The following is a 24,293-nucleotide window of genomic DNA, read 5'->3' as shown; positions in this document are numbered from 1 at the left end:
TTTGTCTCTTATGTGCACTGTTGTTTGCTTTAAGCTCACTGACCTTCTGCACAGCAACTCCTTGCATCTCCACCAGCTGTGTCCACTAATGAAAAATGAAAAAACACCTTGTCCTAGTCCCACTTTAAGATATCTATTTATTATGGCTTTATTTGTTTACTTTGAATCCCAGGTTCCTCTTCCCCAATCATGGTACTTAATGTAAGAAGTTGTGAAAATATTCCCCTGGCTAATAAGAGTCTCTATCAAGAAGCATCATCAGTTCTTATTTTTAATTATGCTGATGAATATGACTTAATATAAGTGTTGTGCTGCTAAAATGATTCTCTCATCTGCTGTCACACGTAGCCTTGGGGGACATGCCAGAGTTAATCCTTTGGATTTCATATGAAGTTGGCTCACGCAACAAACTGCTTTAAAGTGTATTCCCTTGTTTGTTTTTGCAACATGTCAAAAAAGAAAAACCATCCAATATCTTTTCCTTTTCAAGTATTTGATTCTGTTTATTGTGAAGAAAAACATTGACAAGAAACGAACCACAGTGGTAACAACAATGAAATATTGGGTCTTTTAGGTTTCTATAAAACCTAAACGATTAATAATCTCAAACAGTTGCACTCCATTTTGGAACATTTTAAATAAACTATGTGAAACAACGTTCATTCCTATATGATTTGTTGAAGTTTTTCATTCCTCAGATGTTCTCTCACTCTTGAGTGAAACAATTGGTTGACCTTTCTCTTTGACCCCTCCGTCCCTTAGCAGGGCGATATCTGGACCAATCATCTTCTCACTCTCCAGCCTCTGTAAATCTGCCTCCTCCTCTTCCTTCCTTTCTTCTTCCTGATCCAGGCACTTCACTGTGGTAGCAGGATTTTGAATCTCTCACCTGCCCTGCAACCACCTCCACATTTTGTCTGTAATCTTCAAAAGCACAAATGGTAAGCATAGATATTTAGAGTTTTGGAGGCATTTCTCTGGGATTTTTTTGGATTTAATAAACTTTACAGTTATGGTTCTGAAAGGGATTTTTGTTTCTGAACTCAAAAAGTTGATGAAGGCTCATCTTTCAGTCTTTTCCCATTGAACAAAGTGCAGTTCAGTTTGATTTATACATGCTTACAAAAGCACTCTTCAAAGGACACAGTTTCTTTCAACATAGCAATAGTTTGTTCTTTTATATCTAATAGAAAACTAAATATTTTTTTCAAGTGTTCAACTTGAACCTCATTGTTAAGTTACGTATACATCAGTATTTTTAGAGGGTATTTCTGAAACAAGGTTTTTCCTGATAATGCACTAGATTGATCAACAGTTTTCAACATCTCTAAAGTGTTTCTATTGACCCCCAGTTATAATAATATAACCCTCCTGTTATGTTTGTTTCTGAGGTACAGCAATAATGTTTGTGGGTCAATTTGATCCCGGGAGTGCTTAATCACGCAAAAGTATCAGAAACTAAAAATTTCCGCCGACATAAAAAATTAAATTGCATTTTTTTATGTCCACTGAAAAAAACATGGACACACAAAAAACTATAATTTCCTTGAAATTGATCTCTGGTACATTTTTTTATATTACAATTGATTTTTTTTCAATGGGTGATCTTTATTTTTGAACTTGAGACACACATACTGTTCAGGGTCAAATTGACCCACTGATTAAAATCAAGACAAATGAGTCATGCAGAGAGTATTTACGTTTCCCTCCTCTTCTGATTTTGCTCTGCTGAGTGTCCACTCAGTGTGGGTGGACTTTGCCCACAGGAACAGAAGTTGCGTACTTTCTCGCAGTTTCCTAGTGAAGTTAAGAGAGTAAAGACAATAGTGAGAAAGTGGGCTTGTGTGTGTGCACGTGTGCATATATGCGTGTGTGTGTGTGTGTGTGTGTGTGTGTGTGTGTGTGTGTGTGTGTGTGTGTGTGTGTGCGTGTGGGTGTGTGTGTGTGTGTGGGGGTGTGCGGGTGGGTGTGTGTGTGTGTGTGTGTGTGTGTGTGTGTGTGGTGTGTGTGTGTGTCTGCGTGTGTGGGTGTGTGTGGTGTGTGTGTGTGTGTGGGTGTGTGTGTGTGTGTGTGTGTGGGTGTGTGTGTGTGTGTGTGTGTGTGTGTGTGTGTGTGTGTGTGTGTGTGTGTGTGTGTGTGGTGAAATACGGTTCATAGCTACAAGGAAGCGTAGAATTGGAAATTTTTTAAAATAATTTTTTGCACTTCAACTTGACTGCTGGGCCAAATTGATTCAAACAGTATCTATGTAGAAAGTAGATGCAGGGGGGTTACAAATGTGTAAAATTAATACATTTTCAATTTATATGTAGAGTGCACCTATTAAGACAAATAGAAAAAGTTTCAGGAAAAAAAATACTTTCAAGTATTTTAAAAAATGTTTTAAACTTTAAAGTGGGTCAATTTGACCCTCAACATAAACCTGAAGGTTAATGAAGTTACTTTCTAACCCCAGGAAACAGAATCCCCCTGTTTGTAATTTAATCTCAGGATAAATCTGTTTGTTCTGTGAAGGGATCCGGTTTGTTAGAGGACATTGGAGAAATAATGGAGACCAAAGACCAGCTGGCAGGTCAGAAAGGACGGCATGGTGAATCCTGGAGGAAAAACTGTAAAAAGCTCCAAAAGATTTCAGGCTGGAGAGAAAGGTGGCCTTGCAACAAGAAAACTACCGCAAACATAAAACCAGAGATAGAAATGGAATGCTCTGGATCCTACAATATTCCTTTTTTCTCAGACTCTTTTACTCCAATCTCATTTAGGCTGAGCGATGTTGGAAGAAAAATGGGCAAACATTTCAGTTTCTAGATGCGCAAAGGCAGTAGAGATAGAAATGGAGAAGAACGGCAGCTACAGCTGCAGCGAAATTAACGACTCAACAGGACTGAACATGAATAAATGCCACACCTTTCAGATAAAGACTTTTGCTTAGTTTATTTTTAATTCCTTCCATAGTTATGAGCTTTAATTCCTTCCATAGTTATGAGTTTTGTTGAAAAAGTGAAACTACAATGAATATTTTTGCATGAGACTCTAAAAGAATGATGCAGCTCTTGATTTTGCTCCTCACTCCCTGCCTGCTGGCTCGTTTGTTACTTCCTGAGATCCTGAGATCTCCTTCATCAACGTCTGGAAACCCCAAAGAACCTGAAACAGCATCCACCTGCACCACGCCCATTTTCCTTGACGTCATCCTCATCTACCTATTGTCTTTCTTGGATATTGTTTCAATTGAGATTTCTGCAAATAATCCAAATAAAAATGTCCCAATTGGAGTTTAATTTTAATGAGTCTAAGTTAAATTTTTATTTCTTTCAATGTGTTTTGCTACATTTTACTTCCCTTTACTTCCTGTGAACATTGTGACTTGCTGCTCTTTTACTTTACTATTTTGTCTGGATGGTTTACCTTTTTGTTTTCCTCATATAATTCAAGAAATTGGTGCAACAATAATTCATGGTCCTGAGAATTAGGATAATGAATATCCTTTTTTTTTTTTTAAATCTGAGAACATTATGGTGAAGATATTTTTTAAAACCCAAATTTCATGGTTCCTTTTTTCTTTTTAAAAGAGCAGAAACAAGGAAGAATTTGCGTTTTTGGCTGACCCTCCTCCAAACTCCCTTCCTTGTCACGTCTTCCTGCCTTCTTCTCTCTTTAACCTTCCCTCTCTCACTTCACATCTGGAGGGGGTTCTGCTGCAGATCTGTGACTCCTCGCCTGCTATGGGACAGCCTCAGCTTGGACCAGATATCACACTTCGGTTCTTTTCAGCAAATGTTGTTCAGAAGGGGGTAAAGTAGTGTAGTAACTGCTGCATGATTTGCGGTTGGCTGTTATGTTGGACAGAGCTCGCACTGAGTTTCCAGAGTCAAGGTAATTCATTTATGCATGACGGTTCTGCCTTCTGGTATGTGTTAAGACAATCCAGTGCAGCTAAATATGAGCAGAGCCTCTTCACAACCTCTGCTCTGCTCAGAAACAGCATGAAAACAGAGCAAAGCCATAAAAGTACCGGGCATCTCTATTTTGTACTTTAAGCCCATAAATGACAACTTTTAGTGGGATACTGGTTCTCTTATAGCTGGGTTTAAGCTTCTCTATGACCCTTGATTGCTGTGATGTTTTTATGTGTGCACTAAGTGCTCGCTGCGCTCAGTCTACTCTAGCCCATGTTTTTTAAGCTGTTTCTATTAGTTGTTGCCTTGCGACAGCCTGAAAGGGTTCCTTTGATGGACAGCTTTTAGAAGCTTGCCTTGAGAGCAGCTCTGAGTGCATAACAGTATCTCTGTCAGAATCAGAGGATGTAATGAAGCATTATTTTTTGGGGGGAATTGCTCAAGAAAGAATAAATTACAGCAGTATGTTGCTGTAGAAGTTTGAACACACCTTGCTGAAGACTTCAAATCGCTGGTGAAGTTAGAAAAAGCAGAGCAAATATGATATGTCGATATGTCATGCTTTTGTTTCTTTAAATTAGACTTTACACTTGGGAGCTGACCTTCTGCTACTGGTGGAAATGTGCTCATAATGTTTATTTTTATATGTTAGTGATTGAAATCCAGACAGATTTGAAGTGAAATATTTTAAATCTAACTGGTTTACATCCAGACCGGATCTGTGAGAATTTGCTTCACTATAAATTGCTTCTGTTTTTCCTGTGATGTCACGCTTGAATGCTTCAGGTAATCAAAACAATTTCAAATGATGATTTTGTCTCTTAAAATTGCTGCATTTCTTTTTGAAACTGAGTTCAGTGTGACCAGGACCGCTAATGCTATAGAATCAAGGAATTGTTTAAATAAAAACCTGCCTGATAACATGAAGTAGATTTACCTGAAGCCAACAGTCGACACTCGGTCATGTAGTTGCTGGACGTTTGTATTCTTTCACACACGGCACAGATCGCCTTTGAACACCGTTTGACCTTCCGTTTACGCCACACTGGCGTCTCCACTCTGTTCCTCCATCCTCCATTTTACTTTAACTAAACAGCCACACTATTCTGCAAACTGGCTCCTCTGTGAACCACTGCCTTGAAATTTTCATCCAGGAGCCTTTGGCCATTTAACAGTCATTATAGGAGGTATTTTGTGGTGACAAAATAACTCTTGTCGCTGCGTTTGATAAATGCTCCTCAAAAGTATCAACATCAACTGTGGATAGAAAAACTGGATAGTGGAAGCAGACAAGTTGCAGTGAAATATCAACTCTACAGTCCGAACGCATTTCTGCATAAATACAAACTTCTGACCAATCATACAAAACATGGCACTGAGCTCTGTGAGAATGAGAGGAAGACTGCTCCCTGCAGGAAGATGCCATTTTTGTCATGCGTCTATATTTTGAAGCTATGGATGAAGCATGTCAGACTCTTTAAGGTCTTTGCACAGTCTGCAAGACCAAAGACATTTATTTCCCTCCCAGGGCTACAAGTAAGAAACAGCACTCTTCTATTACTGCAGCCCTGGTTTGGGCTGCAGGATCTCCTTCATCCAGTCCTGAATGAAGGAGATCTCAGAGAAGACTCTCATGTACTGGGGATAAGAGTCAAGGGCTCCATAATTCTCTGAGTGTGCTTGCAGCTTGTTCTTGACCCTTCACCCCAACAGACCTTATTTTTTCCCTGGTCTCCAACAACTATGGAGTACTTAGTCAAAAATATCAAGCTGGTGTGGCAAGAACCTCTGAACACTTCCTGAAAGTTATTCACTTGTTTCTTTTGAGGTATGAAATATCCCAATCAAAAAGATTTTAGGTATTTTTTTTGCCACCTCAAGTACAGCTGCCTTCTCCTTGACTAATAATAACATCATTTCAAACACGAGAACAGATTAGCTAGTTTGCTAGATCGTTAGGAAACGCAGACCTTTCATTTCTGTAATCAGTACCTACAAACCCAAAGATGAAAAGTTTGGATATCTTGCTGGATCATCCATTTGAAAGCCCCGGCTCAAAGGAGAATTATTGAACTTAATGTTGTGTGAATGATTCCTGAGGGAATTCCAAGGAAAACTCTACTGGTCAAAAAGAAAATGCAAAGGCCTTAATAACATTTACCAACCATCTTGGAGATCACTAACATTAAGAAAAAATATTTTGCTGAGTAATAAGATATGAATTAAACATTTTGAAATGTGTACATCAAGATAGAATCCTGTGAGAACATTCTGAAGATGAACATCCAGTTTGTGACCTTACACTCAATAATCCACTGAGGTGCATATACTGCCTTGTTTCATGAAATATGCAGTCCAACTACAAATGAAGAAAGAAAAAAGGTTGTGTAGTGATGTAGTCAAAATTCAGAAGTAAAAATGTTTGATATCTTGTGGCATGATGATAAACAGGTTGGTAATGCTCAAAAACACTCTGATCTTCCTTCCAATGTTGCTGAGTTAGCAGAGTGTGTTAAATTTCCTCCACAGTGATTGTCAGCTTTTGTGAATGACTGGAGGCAGCTGCTGCTGCCAAGAGCGGCACAAACAGATATTAGGTTTCAGGGGTCAATTATAGTCTCACATAGAGTCTGGTATCTTTGGATATATTCCATTAAAGATGAAAAACATTTGGGACTGCTATTGTATTTACTGATGTTATCTCAGTCTGATATTTCAGTTTCTTTAATGAGCTGAAACAAAACAGAAAAACTGAAGACAGATTGTTGCTTTTTCATTGAACAGTGGAGATGACTGTTGCTGTGTATTTGCTTGTGCAACAGGACAGATCAACAGTAGACATGGACTTCCCAAAGCGTTCCATCCTGCAGGCCTTCAGTGTGATGCTCTTGGCGTGGATGCTGGTACGTTGCCAGACCCCAGTGGAACCTGAGGAAGAAGAAGAGGAAGAGGCGGCAAAGGAAGCTGACACTGCAATACTGGTGACAACTGAATGCCCTTCAGAATGCAGCTGCACAACAGATGGAACAGTGGACTGTGCAGGGGTTGACCTGACAGACTTCCCCGAAGAGCTGCCTAACAAGATCCGCCGACTTTCTCTACAGGTCCCACTCACACACACACAGTTGTGTTTTTGTGTCTCATGGGGATTTCACATTGACTTCCATTCATTTTCTACAGCCAAACCCTTACCCTACCCGTAACCCTACTCTTAACCATAACTCTATCATATCTGTCTAACCCATAACCCCAAAACACAATTTCCCCTTATGGGGACCAGGATTTGTCCCCACAAGAAGCAGTGATCACCACAACACCACAATATAGACAGTAATATGTTTCCACAAGGACATTTCTGGTTCACAGGCCCAGACACAAATTTGTATTTCTACCCATATTGGGACCTTACATTGACTTCCATTTATTTCAGTAAGTATATTTATGCCTGATACAGACAATTTTGCATAACGCTAATCCTAACCTTAAACTAATTCACACCTTACTTCTCAACCCTGATGCTAAATATAAACAAAGGGGTCCATTTTATTAGGCCCAGCATTTGGTCTTAAAACAATGTTTGGTCCTCATAAGGTTTATTTGTCTCCAAAAGATACTACTAAACAAGTAGTCACACACATGTGCACGCACACACACATATTGCTCATAAGTTTCAGCAGTACACCTACCTATTCATAATATGAAGTTATTGCTCAGAACACAAAGTGCTGAACTTTAGTCTGCCTTTGTAAATGTTGCGTATCTTTTTCCCTGATGGCAGAACAACAAAATCAAGGAAATAACGGTGGAGCACATTTCCCATCTGCATCAGCTCGAGACTCTCAACCTCCAAAACAACTGGCTCACCACAGAGGGTAAACACAGTAACCAAGTCTCAAAACTACGCAGGAACTCTGTGTTCACTGGGGAGGGAAACTGCAGACATGGTTCCAAGGGCATTTTAGAGGCAGAGAGGCAGAGTGGAAAGTTTTATCAGTGCAGCTTTTTGTCGATTGGCTGATTGAAGTAAATATCTTTAATATGCACCTGTCAGTAGCAGAGGAATTGCTGCTATTTCACTTGTTGCCTGGTTCAGCGGTCTGTCCCAACATGTGTTTGATTCCAGCAAATAGTCACAAGAAATCGATGGAAGTGGATGGAGATGAAAGAATTAATTTTTATTTTTTGACAGAAAGTGTTGTTTAAATGACATGGAGTTTTGAGTAGTCAGCAATACAGGAAGTTAGAAGTCAAAAGGCTGCAGTGTGAAAAATGTCATGCTTGTGGTTATTTTGTAAGCCTTGTTCTGGATCAGATGTAAACAGAAGCAGCTGATTTAACACAAAAAAGGCCATTCTTTAAGATTTTTAACCCCAAAGATTGGCTAATAAGATTATTATTCAACATTAAGCTTACCTACGAGTGTGTTCACCCAGATTTCTTCAATTTAGTTGTTGGAATTCAAATGAAGGATTCATTCATCCATACCTACCTCAACTCTGCAGACAGGATGTCAATCTGCTGAGTCAGAATGATTCAGGGCATGCCATAAACAAGATGCCAGTTGGTTAATTGGTGAGACAAATTGCATTTCCATTAACTTAAAATTGCACAAATTGAAATTCCAGAGATAACTTTGCTAAATGGAAACATCCTGATTTGAACCCCCCCAAAAACTTCACGTTTTTCTAAAGGTTTTTGTGCTGGGATGAGGTGTTTTTTCAGCCATATCAAAATAGATTTATTTCACAAAACTGCAATGGAAACAATTTTCACTCAACACAGGTCACATGATCAACAGCCGGGTGTTATTTCTGGTGAAAATGACAAAGAAGATGATAGGAAGCAGCAGGAGGATGAGTTTTTTTTTTTTGTTGTGTGTGTGTGGGACAGAAAAACAAAAAGACACTGACTCTCCACAGAGAGTAAACACAGTAACCAAGAATCAACACTCTGTAGGATCTCTGTGTTCTGACATGCATTAGAAACACATGGAATGATCAAAAGTAGAAATAAAATACAAATAAAATTACCAACAAAAACACAGATATGAGTGAATAATGAAAATATTAAAATGTAATAGGACTTGCTGCCAACTGTTTTTTTCAGTGTAAAAAACATATGAAATATTGCTTGTAAAAGATATGAGAGCTCTGTCCCTCAAGTGTTGTTGTTCAGATCAAAGAAAAACGTTGTGCCAGATAGAGGCAGTGAGTTTTATCACCAACAACAGAAGATTCACCTAAACATTGAGGAGTCAGCCAGACTTTACAAAGCTACATCCTTTAAGAATAACCTTCAGGGATGACTCGGTAAAGTTTATTCAACGAAAGAATAAACTTTTATAGAAAGTTTTGAGAATTAAAACTTTCTACAAAGCATAGTTTAGATTCATAATACAATTTGAGAGGATTAATAACATTTCTAACACTCAATCCACAGCAGATGGTTGACTGTGCCACTCTAGGGAGCACAAACTGCCATCAAGCCTTGGCGATAACATGGCACTGATTTTTTTCAGATCACTGAGTTGACATCGATTCGCTCGGCTGAATTAATACAATTATCTGAAGATAATTGTATTTAAGATAATTGTATTATAATTATCTGAAGATAATTGTATTAAAGATAATTGCACTAAAGGGTTTGAAGCATGGATGGTGTGTTTATGGTCATGTCACAGCAACTCGATTAGATTTAAGTCCAGACTTTTCGCCGCTTCAAATGATCTGATCTGGTAACATTTGAAAAGCTCAGATCTGGACTTGTTGGTGCACTTTGAATCACTTTCCTGCTGTAAAACCCAAGTGTCCTTGGATCGAGAGTGGAGTATTCTCTTTCAGAGTTTTCTCAGAGAGAGAAAATGTCAGAATCCCATCGAAAGGTCAAAAAGAATGAAAGCAGCCACAGACTATCCTCTTACAGCTGCCATATTTGACTCTCCAGATGTTACGCAATGCACACATTACAAAAATTGTGCATCGTTTGACCATTCCACAGAATCTCATCGGATATTAATTTTTTCTTAAATAGGATTTTATGTGTTGCTTTTTCAGATCTTTTAGCCTACTTCATGTTGTTAGGCAGGTTCTTTTGAAGGGATTTGTTAATTCCACTGATAGGAAGGCATGGCAAGGGAAACAGAATTAGATAAATGTGGTTAATCACAGTTAATTTGTTATTTAAAAAATTACACATTGTCTTGACAGAGTGGTGTGGATAAGATTTCTCCTCTACTGAATGAATTCATCTTGAATGCTACATTTTTTATGTAGCTTTATCTGATTTTGAAATTTTGTGATCTGAAACATGTAGGTTTGACTGAAAAACTTGCATGCATGTGACATTATGATTTCATGGGCCAATCAGCTTTGATCTCCAGGTCTTTTTCTCTGTGGCCCAATTTCAAAATGATAAATTACAAAGTAATTTTTTTTAAAAGTCATCCTGGATATATAATTTTCATAACAGTTTAAGTTGATTTTATATCATAATCAAGATATAAATGATCTTGATTATGATATAAAATGGCACCAGGTGCCTGAAAAGTACATACCACCTCCCCTTTGGGATAATGCAATAAATTTGTGGCAGGCATATCTATATATATTCACATTTTTATCTATTTTTCAGGCCTTGAAGATGAAGGTTTTGAAATGCTTGAAGAGCTGGCTTATTTGTACCTGGCTAACAACAAGGTGAGTCATACACAAGAATCTAAAATGTGCAGAATTATCACACTGCACAATGGCACTATTGTTTCTTTGCCTTCAAACATCTTGTCTATTTTGTTGTGACAGACAGTAGGAGCCACGCTCTGTGTTTTAGCTGGTCAAAGCTAAAAATGCTACTGACCTTTCTGGACAAGGCGAGTGAGAGAGAAACGATGGGCAGATTTGTGTGTCCAAAAGGACAAACAGGAAAACAGAACGCAGGAAGAATAGAGGATTTTTAAGTGCTCACTAAGCCTCAAAGACATCCCGTGTTACTTTAATACATAAACCATGTTATTAAGGAGAAAGCTCTAAATGAATGTGTAATCTCAAAAATGCTTCTCTGCTTTCTATCTTCATTTGACATATTTTAGCATTTGAAAGCCTTATATTATTGAAGAGAAACAGAATTAAATAAATGTGGTTAATCACAGTTTTCTTTTAAGTATGACAACGTTCAGAAAGAAAAACTTGTATGTCATATAGATTTACTACACATAGAGTCAGATCTTTTAAGCCTTTGATTTTGATCATTACAGGTTACAAATAGTGTTAAACCAAGATTCAGTTTTTTTTTCTCAAGTAATATTGATATCTTCCAAAAAGTTAAATATTGGAAACTATATCCAAGCAATTTATATAAAAAAATTGAGTGGAAGGAGAACACCTGCAAATGTTTCCTGAGCCTGAAAACTTTTCACAAGGAAGGCAAGGAAGGGAAGCTACAAGAGGTTAATAATAATTATTCTGATTGTTGACAAAGTGCTATATCCAAGCATTTTCATAAAAAGTTGAGTGGAAGGAAAAAATGTGGTAGGAAATGGTCCATCCATGTATTTCATCCAGGACCTTTATGATGTGCAATGTCATAGCAACAGGCCTAAGGTTGTTAATGACTGATTGATGAGTTTTCTTTGGTGCCTGAACCAGGCAGGATGTCTTCCACAACAGAAGTTTTTGTTTGGTCAGGCTGAGGATGAGGAGATGTTGCAGAATCCCACAGAGGCCTGTCACACCAGACTCTGTCACACCATCCAGACCTACAGCCTTGGTCCATTCAGTCTCTGCAGATGCCTCTTCACCTGACTTCTTGATACTGAAAAGTGGGAGGGGAAGGCAAAAGGAGCAGCAGCAGCTCCTGATTTGGTTGAAGAAAAACTTGTGGAAGCAGACGAGTCAGTGACTGAGGTAGAAGATGAAACATCTCAGGTTTTACTGGAAAGCTGTGGGTCAGAGGAGGGGCGGGATGCCTGTCTGGTCGGGGACAGGTGAGAAGAATGTGAACTTTTCAGAAACCTGACATTTCTGTTTTATATATGGTATGTAATAATCTAAACTTCTATGCAAAAAATGAGAAAATTTAGACAAAACTGGACTTTCTTTTACTTGGAAAACCTGCTAAATGAAACCTTTGAGACATACATCATTTTTGTTTTTCTTCTCCCTGTTCAAGTCTTGTTTGTTGCAGTTCTGTTTGTAGATTCCTGAAGTTGCTCTCCACATTGAAACTGAGGCGACCTCTTTCTGAGAGAAACTGAAAGAGGTTCATAATCTTTTCCAGTCATTGAAGCTGAAAAAGGTTTCTCTTTCAGTTTCTCTCCACATTGAAACTGAATGTCGTTTCAATGTCGTTTAAATGTAGAGGCCTCTGCTAATGTGGCCTCTTGTACTTTAGGAAGGAAGATCTAAAAACAAACAATTTACAGTTCTTTGTCTCCAACAGCTTAGCCAGAATAAGGCAGATTCTACACTAACCACTAAATTTCAGAAGCATTTTTTATTCAGTATTAAAAAAATAAATCCTTTATCTTGTTCTGAATAAATTGTATAGCAAGCAAAACTAAAAACAAAACAAAAATAAACTGCACAGGTGGCTCAGAAAATGTGGCTAATGGCCAGTGGTGACAATACATCTAAACCACATAAAGAAAAAAAAATCACAATATTTAATTCATTCTCTGATGTGCTTGTAGCTCTCCTCTGCACCAAGAGTCCTGCCGCCATCTTTGGTCAGTGCTGATTTTGCTGCTAATCATCTGTCCAGGATCTATCCATACACATTTGGTCATAAGCCAAAACTAAGGTACTGACATGTCTTCTGTGTGGATATACCTCGTTTTATTTCAGGTATAGTTAGTAGAACATGTCCTGTGTGTGACTCCATAGGTCTGTGTATCTCCATAACAACAAGCTGACAGATGAAGGACTTCCTGATGACATGTTCAATGCTTCTGACACGCTGGAGATCCTCACCATATCCAGCAACTTCCTGAGGGTCGTTCCCAGCAATCTGCCGTCCAGTCTTCTCCGGCTTCATCTGAAGGTCTCACACATGCAGCAACAACAATGATGTTTGGACACAAACAATTACAATAACTCACTGGAGCACATTTCAGTTAAAACATGCATTTAATCTTAGAGTGCCTTTTCTCTGGCTGAGCATACATGTACTGCAGTCAGGCTGAGCATGGATGGTCTCTGGTCAGGCCTTCTGCAGTGTAATTGAGAGAGCAGTGGGTGAACATGGTTCATTGGCAGAAATGTTGGGTCTTACATACCTCTGTCTGGTGGCAGCAGTGACCACAAATCCAGAATTGTTATTAGGCAGATGATACAATGATCTGTTGATTATCTGTATTAGTAATAATGTATCATTTAGAATTTCTAAGGTTTGCATTTCATGTTTTGTTTTTGTTCATTTAGCACAGAATTAGCTGTTAGATGCAGACAACCTACATCTTGACTTGGTAATATTTACCCAGGCTGCCTTGTTTTGTGTGGACACCTCTTGTCCACAGATCCAAACTTGAATTTAAAACTTCTATATAAACCATACTTGTCCTCAGCCTCAGACTCACTGTGATGTTGAACGTAAAATCCTTCTTGCTCTGCAACTTTCTAGCGTATGTGAATGTTTTGGATCAAGAATAATTGACATTTAGCACTCTTCATTACTTCAGCCACCTTGAAAAAACAAGTCAAGTTCATCTAAAGCATAGGAGCCCCCCCCTCCCCCCCCTCCCTGATTAATGGAAAATTTATAGGGTTAATGAGAATCGCTGAAGTAAGAGGAAAAACAATTTCAACAGTGTGGTAGTGGTTTCATCATGTTGTGTTGGTGTTTTACTGCAGGAGAGACTGGTGCACTTCATTAAATAGCACCGTGAGAAAAGAACATTATGTAGAAAGACTGAAGCAGCCTTTTGAGAGCCAGGATGTTAAGCCTTGAGCACAAACTTTTCTTCCAGATGGGCAAAGTTCATCAAGGACAACAATGTTAATGTTTTGAGCTGACCATCAAAAACCTCTGATATTTGTTCCATTGAAGTTTGCAAAACTAAAAGAGAGCAAACTTACAAGTCTGACTAAGATAAACCAGAAGAAATGGGTCATAATTTAAAAATTGTTGTGAGAAGCTTGTAGTGGGAAACCCAAACAGTATAAAAATAATATTTCTCGTTATTTAGAACATTTGCAAATAAAAATAATTTTGGCAATCTTAATTGATGCTCACAGGCAGATTTAATATCAGACAGTAAGAAAACTGCTGGTGTCTATTTATATAATATATGTAGAAATATGCTTTTAGTGTGAGCCAGCTGGAGCTCATGTTTCTCTAAAGCAGCGGGGCAAGGATATTCTTTGACCAAAACAGGAAATATAATGCAAAACAAGACACAGAAAAACCCAGGACTCTATCTCAGTCAAACCAAATCCTGAAGCCATGAATGGAGCCACTTTTGTTTCCTGCCACTACGCAATCTCCTTCCATTACTGTTCTTCTTCATCTTCTTGCTCTCTTCTTCTCTTTCTTGTTCCTTTCTGCTCATTTCCTTGTGTTGCGTGTTAACAGATTATATTTCTTCCACTTCTCTTAAACTCTTGACTATCTTTCCTGATGAAGTTACCAGGTGTTTCCCATCAGTGAGTATTTAACATGATTAATATGTCAGATTAAAGTCGTACGATGACATATTTTTGTCTGTTTTCTTTTCACTTCCTGACAATCTGGCAGTTTTATCTTGGTCCTGTAGACTTTTTAGATCCAGAGTTAATCTGTGCTTGGACTTTTATGTAAACACCTGCTAGTAATCATTTGCTCTGACTGTGATCTAGAAACATTTGTTAAACAAGCCAGAACGGATTTAGGGAAAAATACCTGTAAACATTCAGCAGATGTTTCCTGGAATAATAAAAAACAACAACAACAAAAACAAAACTGAAATGTCTGGAACTGGATATAAAGAGAAAGATTGAATAAATTCTGATGATTTTCTTTCATATTTCACTTATTTATTGTTATTACTGTTCTATTTGCTGTCCGTTCAAATGCTTTGACATTTTATCTGCTGGCCTGATACTCAAGCTACTTCATCATGGTGTTAATGTGGAGGGAAATCTTCTTGCATGTTTCTGCATGAGCTGGTGGGGTCGTCATGGTGAGACACAGCAGTGATGCGAACTGGAAAAACTTTGCTTGTCTGGCAGAATCATGACTGACTTCACACATATCGAGTTTTAGTTCATTTGCTTCAATCCAGCCACTTTCTGCCAAAGGTTGTGGAGAGCATATCATTTTATTAATAAAAAATATTTCCTTTATGCTACAGAGTAACAGACTGGAGAAAATCCCAGCGGGGGCCTTTGAGGATTTACGAAACCTTCGAGAACTTTATCTCCAGAACAACCTCCTCACCAATGAAGGGATGGACAACGAGACTTTCAGGTGCGCTTAACATTTCACTCACAAAAAAAAAACCAAACAATTGAGATATTTCACTCTGTATTTTCATAACTAAAATAAAAAAACACAAAAGTGCCTCACATCACACAGATAGATCATACCTCAAAATTTACACAACTAATAAGTCCACAGCATTCTAAGACAGAGAATGGTTTGGTAACGTGATCAACAGATCTCAGATATTTCTAAATGAGCAGCACTGCTGGGCAAAAGACTTTATCTGATCAAAATCAAACAATCTGTTTGTAAAATCATAACCAACAGCTGCAGATATTTAACATTTTGGTCAACTTTTATCTATCTATTGAACAAGGATTTAACAAACAGTGAAGTTTCTTAATGTTTCTTCCACTGACCCCATAAACACAACAGAATCGAAGTATTCCATTTGAGCAGACTTACCACTTGGTGTCTGAATGATAGTTGGTAATTAACTGCCAGTGCATCTATTTAATGCTGCAGATGTTACTAAAGTCTCCTGGAATATCATCTCTGGCTCTCACTTGAACAAAATGTTTTGTTTATTACTATTTTTAACTCCTAATGTGCAGGAAACTTAATATCAAGCTTTTTTAAATGCAAACCTTGGAATTTACTCTGCAGCTTTTAAGCACCAAGAAGTCACAAAGAACATAAAGGGTTCAATTACAGAGTTCAAAATTGAAAACATGATTTCCCTCCTCTTCTGTTTCCGCAGCCAGCTGAGTAGCCTCGAGTATCTTGACTTGTCAAATAACAACCTGAGCGTTGTTCCGAAGGGTTTGCCTCGCAACCTGGTGCTGCTGCACCTGGAGAAGAACGCCATCCGCAGCATTCCTGGAGACGCTCTCACCTCTGTGCGGAACATTGAATACCTGCTACTTCACAATAACCAGCTGCGCTCCCGCTCTATACACCCAATGGCCTTCCAGGTACTTTAAGGACAAGCTGACATATATTAGATGCTACTCACATATGTGTAATGGGTGCATATCCTCAAATGCACTGCATAGGAACAGTGCTCTTCATTCATTTGAGTTCCATCTTTCTCCCAGGGCTTGAAGAAGCTGCACACTCTTCATTTGTATAATAATTTGCTGGAACGAGTTCCCAGAGGCTTACCTCGAAGAGCCAAGACTCTCATGCTGCTCCACAACTTTGTTTCTGAAATTGGCCGCAATGACCTGTCCTTGCTGTATACCCTGACTGAGCTCAATCTCAGCTACAACAAACTGACCAACACCAAGATTCACCGAGACGCCTTCAGAAAGCTGCGCATACTGGAAACTCTGGACCTGTCAGGAAATGCCCTTCATGCCATACCACTGGGCCTCCCGCACAGCCTGAAGGTTCTGGAGATCAAGAACAACCAGCTCAGTGCGATACCATATGGAGCCCTGGCAGGAATGCAGAAGCTACAGAAGTTGATCCTGAGTGACAACAAACTGAAACTCAACTCAGCCTACCAAGGAGCTTGGATGGAGCTCAGTGCACTTACAGTGAGTGACCTGCATGGATACTGCTCAGATTATGCTTAGTAACAAGTCTTGTTACCGTGGTTTACTACCTTAACCTTCTATGTTAAGGTAGTAAACCACGGTAACAAGACTTAACAAGATTTAACCTTCTATGTTAAAACCTGCAGTAGAATATTTTTATTTACATTATTTGTTTTAAATGAGACTGTGAAAAAATATCCGTGAAAAAAATTGAGCTCCATTGCCTCCTTTCTGTGGTCAGATCTGCAGTTTGCGCACTACTCACACCCTGCCCCTTGTTTTCTGTTACACTACAGCAAGTTGCCCTCACCAGAGCCTGCCGTGAATGCTAGGCTAGTTAGCATAGCCAGCAATGATGGCAGAAAACTGTGTTTCAGTAACAGTGAGTTGCTTTTCCGTCATTAGCACACTGAGTAGCGCATACACAAGCTTAATTCACAGTACTAACACCTTCCTCCTGGCTCTCATTGGTTGGTATTGACTTCAGTTAACAGTAGGACCACAGAGACAAGGTAGAGAAACTTGATTTATTTTTCACAGATTATCTGTCTCATGATATACTGTCATAGCATCCCGACAGGTGTACAAAATATGCTAAAAACATTTTTATGAAAGTGTGACAAAATACAAAAAAAAATAATAACAATTTACGGACGCAGAAATCCATCCATCCATCCATCCATCCATCCATCCATCCATCCATCCATCCATCCATCCATCCATCCATCCATCCATCCATCCATCCATCCATCCAAATGGGTAACATATGTGTTATATGAGTAACATTAATTTCTTTTCCTATGTTCCTTCTTGATGATGTATGTATGTATTATTATTATTTTAGACACTTGACCTTTCTGGTAACCAGCTAACACACATCCCATCAGACCTTCCTGAGTCTCTGGAGTATCTTTACCTGCAAAGCAACCGGATCTCCAGCGTTCCTGCTTCCGCGTTTGAAGGCACTCCAAACATTAAAGGCATCTTCCTTCGGTAAGAGACGCACAAACATCCTTAACCTTTCTCACTCAAATTCATTCAGTTTTGTGTGTGTTGAACCTGAAATATGGCCACATCTGCATGCTTCAAAAAGTAGTTGAAGACCTAATATCTGCACTAATGTTGTCAACCTCTGGTCTATTTGGGTATGGATGTGATTCTGCTGGCAGGTCATTGGTGCTTTCTGCTTTGTGAATTATAAACTGAGATAGAGCAGATAGTGAATGGAATCCACTATCTGCTTACAAATAAGTTATTTGTCAACTTACAAATAATTCAACACTTATTTTTAAGATCTACAACATTCAGCATTTACTCTTACAACCATTTTCCTTTCTGGAGCTGCTTTTGGTTTTAGTGTAAATGAGATTTTTCCTCACATGAACGTCTTTCTGTTGCAAATCAAAAGAAAGCACTATCTGCTGCGCATTCGGACTTAGCTTCATTTTGTAGAGTACAGGACCTAATCTCTCCAACTCCACTAACTTGAGTGCATTCAGCAAATGCTCCACTTTGGTTTATTCCACGTACTGTGGGCTTACCGCTACAAGCCCTGCAGCTGACAGCAGCGGTCAGACAAGAGTTAAGAGGTTTTGAACATGTGCTTTCAAGGTATTTGTTCTGGTTTGGTTTCAGTGTGACCTTAACCTTGTTGCTTTTTGCTGTGCTTATGAGCTTTGACCCCTTTTGGTATACAGGTTTGTTATTATTATCATATCAGCTGCTGCTCTGTTTCTCTCCCTTTGCTTCCCTCCACTTGCAGTACGAAACACATGGTTTGTACCAACTAGAGTGTTTGCAGCAGGAGGGAAATGGAAATAAAGATTGTAATGTTGCAGAAATTACTTGGTAGTGGATGATTAAACTCATTGATAGGATGTGTTATCAGTTTCTACACATGCAAGTAAATGGAATGGATCTCATACATTTCTTAAAAATACTATGAGGTAACTAAAGTCAACATTTTGGTGAGTAAATAGTGCAGAACAACTAAACAAATTCTGTTGAACAGTTGTAAGAGATGCTCAACATTTGGACCCTTCTGAACTGATTCTGGACCAGCATCACCAGACAGATCTGTAAGTTTAAGTTCTGCTAAACTAAACCATCCCTCCTGTTTTTCGTTCCAAGGTTTAACCGGCTGTCTGTGGACTCTGTAGATGAGAGCTCCTTCGCCCACCTCATCAACTTGCAGGTGCTGGACTTTGGGACGGGAAACACAGAGCTGTCCTCAAAAAAAGATGAGAAAGAAGTTGGAGAGGTGATGGAACAGGAAACATAGAGCACTGGACTGCATGTTTCAGAAAACAGAACAGGCTTTTAAATGGGACGGGACCTGTGAATGTTTTTTTTTCTTTTCTTTTCTTTATATCTTTAAATCATGCTGAGATGCAGAGCCACATATTTCTGGTGCGGGATACCGGATAGAAGTTCATTTTGTTCAAAGTGAACTTTAAAATTTGCTTTTGATTGTTCATCTGCAATCTTTATCTTAAAAAAAAAGAAAAAAAAAGAAAGGAAAGAAGGTCCAGGGATCTGAACACCAACCTGGGAAGAATCATAAAAAAGGACAAAACCCCTTCCTGTTTTCCTCTTCATTTTTATGCCATTTTGAAAATGGCTGCCCTGTCAGTGATATTGCCAATGCAATCTACTTGGATTTGTTAAAGCAGATATAGCAATCAAAGCACTCGTTTTGTTATTAAAACCACAGAAAGTTGAATTAAACATAAAAATCAAGTACATAATTCCATGTTATTGTTACTGGAGATTTTACATAGTTAATTACAGACCAATATAAGCCTAACAAAATTTGTTTTGATATTATTATTCAGCAACGTAACAAAAGTCTAAAGGTTTCAAGTTATTTTAAGCCAGAGTAGTAATAAAAAAAACAACTACAGAGTAAGATTTTTGTGGTTGAGCAGCAGCCTTTCATTGGACTGCTGACCTCAAATGGACTTATTTGATCTTTTACAGACTGATGGACTTTCTCTCAGTCAAAAGTTGTGTGATCATAAAGAATAACAGATATTATCAGTATGTCCTCTGGTTCAATTTTCCTATTTCTAAGCCAGAACATTTGATTTGCAAGACCCAGTGCATCAGGGAAGTGATGAAGTCCCAGTTTGATATGGGTTTGGTGAAAGAAGAAAAAATGGCACCAAATGGTAGATTAAACTACACACAGTAACCTCAAAGTAACCTTCACAAACAGACATGGAGAAGCTATGCTTCTAAGGAAAATGGTTTTGCTCGACAATGATTTATTTACTAATGATTTCTAAACAGTTTTCATCCAAATTAATCTCAACAGTGCCCTACAGACTATCTCAAACAAAAAATTGAAAACTGAACAGAATCTAATTTTCCAAAGAAACAGTCAATAAATTACTAATAAGGATAGGCTTAGCTTGTCAAACCTTATCTTAGTGAGAAACAAAAGAATCTGAGTCCAAAAATACTTTCATAATGCCACTTCAAAACAGCATGGCTTCCTGGATGTCATCATGAATTATCATCAGTCGATCATACACTGCAACAATGTGGAATTCTTTAGATTTCTTCTCCAAATGGACATTTCTGTGTCCATTATTGAAAGAAAACAAAACTGTGCACATACTCTCCTGGGTGACATTGCAATATAAAATAAATGTATCTAGATAAAATGTCTCCATTTTCCAATGAGAAATGACTAAAAGGTAAATGGACATATTAGATATGTTCCAGCATCTTCATGCTCAAACTAAGCTGCGATTGTGAGTTTAGTTGTAATGTAGTGCTGTGTAATCTATTCATCCAGCCATCCATTTTCTACCACCTTTGTCCCTAATGGGGGTCTGGTGTTTATCTCCAGCTAATGTTTCGGGCAAGAGGCAGGGTCACCCTGGACAGGTGGTCCGTCTGTCACAGGGCCACAGAGAGACAGACGGAACAAACAACCATTCATGCACACAAACACTCACACCTAACAGTTATGCTTTTGGACTGTGGGAGGAAGCCGGAGTACCCGGAGAGAACCCACCATGCACAGGGAGAACATGCAAACTCCATGCAGAAAGACCCGGGAATTGAACCCAGGACCTTCTTGCTGCAAAGCAACAGTGCTACCAACTGTCCCCCTGTGCAGCCAAAGCTGTGTAGTCCTAACAAGTTAGTCACATTTATCATTTTAAATGCAACTACAATTAAAATGATAAATGATCAGAGTTGTGCCTCATACTTAACCTGGAAAACATTTAGATTTCAGTATTTATCTGAAGCCAGAACTTATTTCATATTACATTAAATACAGCCAATGACTTACTTCTGTGTAGAAATAAATAATAAGCAATGCATGTTCTTATTATTTTCTGTATTAGGATGTATTTTGGATGAGACACTTTAATCAAAAAAAAAAAAAACCCTCATTAATGTAGCTGAGGAAGAAGTTCCTGCTGCTCTTCCTTTATGCCCAGCCTGTTTTCCACCAAGATATCAAATATTTCTTATCAAATTAAAATGCTTAACTAACATATAACATGTTACTATGAACACAGTCACTTGCACATATTGTAGCCTTGTATCATTACATAGAATATTACAGTCATTCAAAAAAATAATAAATCATTGAAAACAATGAAAAACAATTGCTGTCTGTTTCCTTAAAGTCAGCAGAATCTTCTGGATAACATCGCTGGAGCTTGTCTTACTAATTGGAAATTGTTTGACATTCACTCATTTGTCACGGTGCTTCATATCGGGGTGAAGGGGCTGTGAATAGCTGACAGAAAACACAGAGGAATGCCAACATAGATGACTTGAGGAAAACTGAAACTGTGAAATCTACTGTTGGTCATAAGATTAAAAACCTGAAAGCAGCTCGACCTTATGTGAGGGACAATCACTCAAAGTAACTGAAATCTTTCAAGTAGGGGAGTAATTTTCTGCTGTTTCAAGGCAATCTTTTCAAGCATTCCCTGTAATAACCCCAATCATCTCCAATAGATGATCTGATATTTTGGACTAACTGCAGACGATGGAGAGTCGACTGATCCAGTCCATAATATGAGTTGCAGTCATCTGTTCTAGAGGTAACAAATTAATGTCAAAGATTTTCTAAATTTTTAGGAAGAATGTAAGATTTATCTTTGGTAATTTAGCGATACAAGAAAATCCTGACTACTGTGGACACTTTCTGAAATTTCAGGGAATTAAATAAAAACACTCAGAGGCTCCTGACAGTGGAGAAGCGACAGAGTCCTCCACTGTCCATCGATTTCCTTGGAGTTAAGGAAATCAGTTTGTCAAGAAAGGTGCGATCATCAAACACAATAACTTTGGTTTAGTTGTTATACCTAATAAGGTAAAGACTGTGGTCCTTTTGGGTTGTTTGAATTTAACAGAATGGTGTTTGGACTTCACAATGCCCCCAACATGTTTTAGCGACTAATGGAGCAAATGTTTGGGTCTCAAAATTGTCGGCCTCTGTTATACTTGGATGACCTTGAGATTCTCTCTTCCTCAGTTGATGAAGATTTGCATCATTTGGAAACTATGATGAAGCCACCTGAAACAAGAGGGACTAAAAGAGAGGCTCAAAAAACATTGAATCTTCAGGAAAGATGTAAAATACCTAGTCTGTGTTATTTCCTGTCAGTCAATGGACTCAATTAAAATCTCTACAGTAAAGAATTAGTCTTGTCCAACCAGAGTCCCAGAGCTGCAGTCCTTTCTGGGGTTTGTCAGCTACTACAGTGGCAGTGGCCTTGGAGCTCCGCCCCTTTGCCTTTGGCCGCCATGGTCTCAGAACCACTGAGAGGAACATGTCCAACAACTGTTCCATTAAAAATGGGCAATGACAGATACATTTTGAGACTATTTACTGGGCCTGCAATGGAGAGAAAATGAGAAGGCCAGCAAAGTCCTCAGTTTTAATCTTTCCTTCTTTTACAGTAAAATATGTATTGTCTCTTATAAAGTTGTGACCAATTTTACCTTTATTTCTTTCTATAAATTGTGAAGCAAATAAAATATCTGTTATTTGTTACAAGTTTCTTTGTGTAAAGGTCTGATCAAATGAGAACTGGATATTCTCTTACCACAGACTATACCTTGTGTTTGTACCACTGATCACTTGAAGTGTTTCAGTTTTTTATGTGAATTTGATATTAGCCATTAGCAATATGCACAGTCCTGCTGTAGAGGCCCACAGTGCACATTCTGCCCTGATTTGTATAAAATGTTCATGTTGGGACACAGCAGCTGAAACTATGAATGCCAATCTGTTAAATGTTGAGAGCATTTTTTCACCACTCTAGCAGATCCACTGATCAAAAGGAAAAGGGTGATCCACTGACTGCCTTTTTTGTTTTTCCTTCCAGAAACAGCATTGTCTGTGGACATAATCAATCTTTAATATTGGAGAAACACAGGCAGCAACTCAAATAAGCAGGCACAAAAATATATAGACAAGAGTTAGGAGTTTATTTGTGCTGTAATAAGTCCTATATATCTTAACAGTTTTGAAATTTGGACTGTTCATAAGACAAAACAAGTGAAATTATTACTTTTAGACTTAGTGTAAATGTGTGTTTGTTTAATATTAATCAATGAGATCAGCCAACATTTCAGCTCCTGTAAACAAAATGACTTTTCTGTCTCTGTGATGTAAAAAGCAAGAAAAAGAAGACTTTTTTGTTAAACTGGCATTTGATTAATGTTACTCCCAAACCTTGATTGCCATGGTTGGCTCCCCATCTAGCCTTGCATTCTTGACATTGTTCCTTTTTGTTGGATGTTGTGTAATTGTGAAATCTGGCTGGAAATGTTCAAGGTTAATAGTTCATTGAAGAAATGTCACAAAGGTCAAATCCAAATAAAGTCCCAAGTCTTTTGATTTGATCAGGTTTAGCCAAATGTCATTAAGTTTGTGACGTATGAATGTCTTTTTTCTTCACATATCAGTTGAAACATAAAAAACAAAATCACTTCAATTCCCATCCTTATCAGCCAAGGACCATAATAAGGCAAACCCAGTAAAGTTTACCTTTTCATCACCAAGCTTGAATGCGTGTTCTTCTGCATGGATGTGGTTCTGTAAAGCATTCGAGAAAGTCAGAGTTTTTCCTGCATTTGACAGAAGCAGACAAAGCATGTAATCAATCTGACGAACGCTCAAGAAAAAACTGGTCACAGAGTTCAGCATTAAGGTGCCACAGACGATTAAAAGTTTGTTATGGAGCAAAAGGTTGTCCTTTGAAAACTTGGTTTTGGATTCTAGTACCAAGATGTCAGTACTATTTGCATGAAAAGTGAAAGTAACAGACTTTTGTGTATCACAGTATTTCTGACACTCAACATTATTCACTGCAGTTCCAATCTAATAACACTGCTGAGGAACAACTTAACGTACACACACTTGAGCACACACGCACACACACCCCCACACACACACACCACACACACACACACACACCCCACA

General features: G+C 38.4%; 1 protein-coding gene across 1 annotated transcript; it reads left to right on the top strand.

The window, feature by feature from the left end:
• The first annotated feature begins 3,640 nt into the window (after positions 1-3,640).
• podn (podocan) lies at positions 3,641-23,713 on the top strand. Its single transcript, XM_055060500.1, has 11 exons — positions 3,641-3,876; positions 6,722-7,003; positions 7,678-7,771; positions 10,530-10,594; positions 12,583-12,692; positions 12,776-12,932; positions 15,220-15,335; positions 16,051-16,264; positions 16,388-16,831; positions 17,676-17,824; positions 18,962-23,713. Exons 2-11 carry the CDS (start codon positions 6,740-6,742, stop codon positions 19,110-19,112), a joined length of 1,764 nt encoding a protein of 587 aa, XP_054916475.1. The 5' UTR covers positions 3,641-3,876; positions 6,722-6,739; the 3' UTR covers positions 19,113-23,713.
• Positions 23,714-24,293: the final 580 nt, after the last annotated feature.

The sequence above is a fragment of the Poeciliopsis prolifica genome, unplaced genomic scaffold, assembly GCF_027474105.1.
Source record: "Poeciliopsis prolifica strain line A6 unplaced genomic scaffold, Auburn_PproV2 SCAFFOLD060, whole genome shotgun sequence".
Lineage (NCBI taxonomy): Eukaryota > Metazoa > Chordata > Actinopteri > Cyprinodontiformes > Poeciliidae > Poeciliopsis > Poeciliopsis prolifica.
The sequence above is the reverse complement of the archived record's forward strand: the minus strand, read 5'-3'. Positions and strand labels throughout refer to the sequence as shown.

What these genes read in the sequence shown, in the direction of transcription:
- podn (XM_055060500.1), top strand. Translation starts at nt 6,740, where the DNA reads ATGGACTTCCCAAAGCGTTCCATCCTGCAGGCCTTCAGTGTGATGCTC. An exon ending in GGTCATAAGCCAAAACTAAG is followed by an intron (nt 12,693 to 12,775) that starts GTACTGACATGT and finishes GTGACTCCATAG; the next exon opens with GTCTGTGTATCTCCATAACA. An exon ending in TTCTCCGGCTTCATCTGAAG is followed by an intron (nt 12,933 to 15,219) that starts GTCTCACACATG and finishes TTTATGCTACAG; the next exon opens with AGTAACAGACTGGAGAAAAT.